This window comes from Priapulus caudatus, unplaced genomic scaffold (genome assembly GCF_000485595.1).
Source record: "Priapulus caudatus unplaced genomic scaffold, Priapulus_caudatus-5.0.1 Scaffold824, whole genome shotgun sequence".
Classification (NCBI taxonomy): domain Eukaryota; kingdom Metazoa; phylum Priapulida; class Priapulimorpha; order Priapulimorphida; family Priapulidae; genus Priapulus; species Priapulus caudatus.
Window position 1 is genome coordinate 98,475 of NW_014577885.1, and position 5,234 is coordinate 103,708.

General features: G+C 50.1%; 1 protein-coding gene across 1 annotated transcript; it reads left to right on the top strand.

Moving 5' to 3' along the window:
* Window positions 1–700: 700 nt before the first annotated feature.
* Window positions 701–4,954, top strand: LOC106813784 (metabotropic glutamate receptor 2-like). The gene is made up of 5 exons (XM_014818007.1): window positions 701–735; window positions 1,730–1,929; window positions 3,052–3,204; window positions 3,651–4,699; window positions 4,940–4,954. Exons 1-5 carry the CDS (start codon window positions 701–703, stop codon window positions 4,952–4,954), a joined length of 1,452 nt encoding a protein of 483 aa, XP_014673493.1.
* The last annotated feature ends 280 nt before the right edge of the window (window positions 4,955–5,234 follow it).

Genomic DNA, 5,234 nt, shown 5'->3' on the forward strand with positions numbered 1-5,234 from the left:
AAGATTCTTGTGGATGCGGTTGGCGCGCACCGCATGGAGCGCGATAAGATGGTGGTAAGCACACAGCGGAAGGCGACCTGCTCGCCAGACAGGACGTGTGGTCGTCGGCCTTAGCTGCATTCACCATGGCAACGCGAAAGCTGATACGACGACCGCATAGCCAGCGATGAAAGCACTCAGCTCTTCGGCTGCTACCCTGATAACTTTGGTGCGTCGGTGCCGCCACAGAACGTCGCGATGCAACGAGCGATGAGGTCTCGCCCAGCAGCACGATCCATCACGACGACGAAGGCCTTTGGTCGACAGCTCGCGCTAAACGCGGCGGTATCCGGCCCGGCAGATGGCGCTAACGTTTCCAGACTCCGGCCAGTGCAGCGGCGGACAGGCCGACGCAGCTTGGTTCCTGGTTCGCCGAGAGGACTCGTTTTCTCGCCGCAATGGATGGACATTCCAGCAGACATGGACGGCCGTCTAGCTGCTATGTACCGTAGTTAGCGAGGCGGACGGCTTGCCCTACACACAGACTCGGCAGCGAGCCGACACGAGCCCACGGCGTTATTATAGCGATTCGTTTAGCGACGCGTGTGTGTCCCCCCCACACGCCGACGGGCACGTGCTCGAAGGACCGGTGGCGCCACGCGCAAAGTGTAGACCTGGTACCTTGGAATGACATATCGCCGTTGCTGTCGAAGCGGATGTAATGGCCTTGAGATACGCCTCGAAGGTGAACGTTGCGTACGTACTTTAGCCGCCAGCGCGGCGCGCAGCAGGACGCAGGTGATTGCTGAATGCACAGTGTTAATAGCACTGCTCACGCACCCGAGCGCGTCCCAAAGCGTGAGGGAAGGCGTAGGTGGCCGTGTACAGGCCGTAGTACACGGCAATGGGTGGCAGCAGGTCCAGGTGCCTGACTCACCAGGCATGCTGCTAGTTTCGCGCAAGTGCCACTCGTGTTCGCGCAGTTCGTCACGAGCATCCCAGTACTCTCGAAACAAAAGGTTGATCACCTGTAGCTATGTAATTTATTGCCAATAATTGATGATGCATGATGTATCATATATAATAACTATATATATATATATAATATTGTTATATTAAACTATAATAATATATAATGTTATATAATGTTATAATTAATATTATATGCTTTAATGTTAATATGTATTAATGCCGTCAGTGCAGTAGCGCTTATGCATATGCATGTGTGATAGGGACGAAGCATAACAATTGGGCTCTCTTATATTATACGTGACACAGATCCACAGCATTGTCTAAATGAGTGTTCGCTAAACTTGTTAGCATATACTAGCTGCTTATTATGACTAATTGTTAGTTCTGCTCTTTTTTTGCTTGCGGAGTGCAATATGCTACATGAATGTGGACCGATTCACCGTAATTTCTAATTAGAATCGAGTTAATGCCGAAGTTTGCGCGTTGATTAATTGACATGATAAGTTACATAATGATAATTATTAATCTTTATAAGGCAACGGCTCACGAGATATTGATCATACTAATTTTACAAACACTCAAGACCAACCTAATTAACAAGCTTGCTACGCGAATATTCTAGAACATATGATTCATTCAAAATAATCTAATGGTCATGTTTTAAGTTTTTTAATCAAGCATGTGCATATCAAAGCGGCTAGCGCGGATTCACAAAGCCTCGCCTATTCGGAATAATAAACCTTGTTTTGCTGTATAATTACCCGCACGTATTCGACAGTGAACAGCGTCGCCACCAGCGCCTGAATCTGATGTCGCAGGCGCCCACACGCGAAACGATATCGTCTCTCGAGTTCCTCAAATGTCTTCGAAGGTTCCGTGCGGACGCGCGGTCGCTACACAGCCCATATGAATCGGCCCCGCTTGAGTGGGCCAGTGTCGCGCAGGCGCCATCACGATCGGGAGAAGAACTGCTGCACGGTATAGAAACGAGCGATCACAACCTGAGCCCCTGTTGCGCCACGCCCATGCGGCGCCATTGTCCTTGTAGCGGCCGACGCTCGCGATTGGCTGACCTTGAGGAAGGATCGAAAGCAAAATGTCGATGTTTCATCGCGATTTCGGGAATGTAGGCCGGCGGTGTTTCGCCGTAGCTGCACGTCCTGGTAGAGTACGCGACACGTACGTCCACCGAGATGTTCTATCAGCTGCATTCAGGCGGCTACGTGCATTGCTGTCAAAGCCGGGCCGGTGCCGCCAGACAGTAACGGATAGAGTATCCTTATTCCGAACAGCTCGTTCCTACTGGACGTGGACTACTGTAGGATGAAATCCGTAACACATCTGATATATAGCTTATGCAAATGTAGTTAGTTGTAGTTAGTAGCACGGCAGTGAGTATAGGTAAGTAGTAGTAGTAGTGGTGTAGTAGATACTGTGTAGTAGTAAAGTTAGTAGTAGGATAGTAGTAATGTATAGTAGTAGTAGTAGTTAGTAGTAGTAAGTTAGCTAGTGTATAGTAGTATAGTAGTAGTAGTGTAGTAGAAAATATATTAGTAATTATATATATATATATACGCACATACACAGATGCGCACGCACACCCGACCGCCCGTACTCACGTACACACGTGGGTTATATTATATATTTAAAATTCCATAGTCTAATATTCTTATTAGAGCTCTCGGGTGCAAAATTAATAAATCTCTATGAATCGTATACGGAACCTAATTTATACATCTCTTATTAGAATGATAGCAGATCTTCAACCAAATTTTATGAGGCCGTAAATGAAGAGAATAAATTGGAATATTTGACAGTGGATTCGGTAGTTTCGTCTGCAAAATGTTTTACCACTTGACGCAATTGGAAGACACAGCGTACCCGAAAATTGCTCCATGATCGCATGAGAACAGTGAGCAATTCCGGTGACAATCGGTCGCATAACAGCAATGCTATTGCGGCAAGGCGAACACTATTAAATACTGCCAGTCATTATATAGATTTCTTTAAATACAAGAACTCCTTATACCCTTATTTGTAATATCAAGAGCTTAGAATACTCTATTATAAGCTCGTAGTAATATTTACACACACTACCAGGTGGCGCGACTGCAGCTTCTCGTCTGCTGCAGGTGACTGCACAAGGATTTTCGCCGCTGAACATCTTCCGTTTCTCGCCCGGGTTTGGTATCGACGGATGCCTGGTCGCTGGCGGCACGGTAACGTGTGACGAATGGGCGCCATTCGAGCAGTGTAGCCAACCTTGCGAAAATGGTGCTGGCATGCAGGTATGTATCGCACGTACATTAAATAATATAATATATTGTTGTGATATCATATATATTATGTGTGAATCATGCGGTTCCACTGCTCTGCCCGTGTACTTTCGACACGCTTCTCAGTCAATGCCACTGAGCTATGAAAATAACTATGACTTGTAAAAAATGCCTATATATACTGAAGATATATGCCTCATTACTGTCTGGACGGCAATAAAACTTGCTTGAGGCAAGTGTTTCTGCTCGATGGCTATCATAACTCAAAGTGTTTGCATGTTCGCGTGTGTGTATGTCCCGTACGTTCGTGTGTATGAGCGAGCGTGTGTGCGCGCGCATACGTGCGTGCGTGCGAACGTGTGTGCGTGCGTGTGCGTCACATACATCATGCATTATGTAATTATGCATAATTACATACTACAGGTGATCAACCTTGGTTTCGAGAGTACTGGGATCTCGTGACGAACTGCAGCGACACGAGTGGCACTTGCGCGAACTACAGCATGCTGGGTGAGCAGGCACCTGGCTGGCTGCCACCCATGCCCGTCTACTACGGCCTGTACACGGCCACCTACGCCTTCGCTCACGCTTTGGACGCGCTCGTGCGCGAGCAGTGCTTTAACCTGTCATCAGCAAGCGACCTGGCGTCCTGCGTACGCGGCCCGCTGCTGCTAAAGTACGTACGCAACGTCACCTTCGAGGCGTATCCAGGCCATTACATCCGCTTCGACAGCAACGGCGATATCATTCCAAGGTACCAGGTCTACACGTTTCGGCGTGGCGCCACCGGTCGCTTCGAGCACGTGCCCGTCGGCGTGTGGGAGGACAACACGCTGTCGCTAAACGAATCGCTAATACCGTGGGCTCGTGTCGGCTCGGTGCCGGAGTCCGTGTGTAGCAAGCCGTGCCCGCCTCGTCACTACGTCATACAGCTAGACCCGTCATGCTGCTGGAAGTGTCATCCATGCGGCGAGAACGAGTACCTTCTCGCGAACAGGACCAACTGCGTCGCCTGTCCGCCGCTGCACTGGCCGGAGTCGGGAAACGGTAGCGCCATCTGCCGCCGGATACCGCCGCGTTACCCGAGCTGGTCGGACAAGGCCGTCGTCGTCGTGATGGTGATCGTGCTGCTCGGCGAGACGCTCACGCTCGTTGTCATGGCGACGTTCGTGCGGCACCGACGCGCCAAGTTGATCAAGGCGTGCAGCCGAGAGCTGAGCTTCATCGCTGGCATCGGCGTCGTCCTCAGCTTCGGCGTTGCCATGGTGATGCTAGCTAAGCCGACGACCACCGTCTGTCTGGCGAAGCAGGTTGCCTTCCCGCTGTGCTTCACCACCATCTACGCGCCCATGCTGGTGCGCGCCAACCGCATCCACAGAATCTTCACGAAAGCGAAGCACTCAGCTGCCTCGCCGCCCTGCGTCAGCCCTCTATCACAGGTCATCATCACTATCGGCGTCATCGCCGTGCAGGTAATTGGCAAGTTGTTATCATCATCATCGGCGTCATTGCCGCGCAGTTAATTGGCAAGTTGTCATCATCACTAACGGCGTCATAGCCGTGCAGGTAATTGGCAAGTTGTCATCATCACCATCGGCGTCATAGCCGTGCAGGTAATTGGGAAGTTGTTATCATCACCATCGGCGTCGTAGCCGCGCCGGTAATTTGTAATTGAAATTGTCAACATCATTATCGGCGTCATTGCCGTGCAGGTAATCAGTGACTGAAGTTGTCATCATCATGATCATCATCATCAATATCATCATCATCATCATCATCATCATCACAATCAGCGTCATCGCTGTGCGTACACATGCGTACACGCGCACACAGGCATGCACGCGGGAACGCACGAACACACACACACACACACACACACGGACACACACACACACACACACACGACACACACACACGCGCGCGCGACACACACACACACACACACACACACACACACACACACACACACACACACACACACACACACACACACACACACTACACTAC

Coding starts and splice junctions, on each gene's coding strand:
- LOC106813784 (XM_014818007.1), top strand. CDS start 701: ATGGCCTTGAGATACGCCTCGAAGGTGAACGTTGC. Junction 736..1,729: donor GCCTCGAAGGTGAACGTTGC/GTACGTACTTTA, acceptor CGTATTCGACAG/TGAACAGCGTCGCCACCAGC. Junction 3,205..3,650: donor ATGGGCGCCATTCGAGCAGT/GTAGCCAACCTT, acceptor TACATACTACAG/GTGATCAACCTTGGTTTCGA.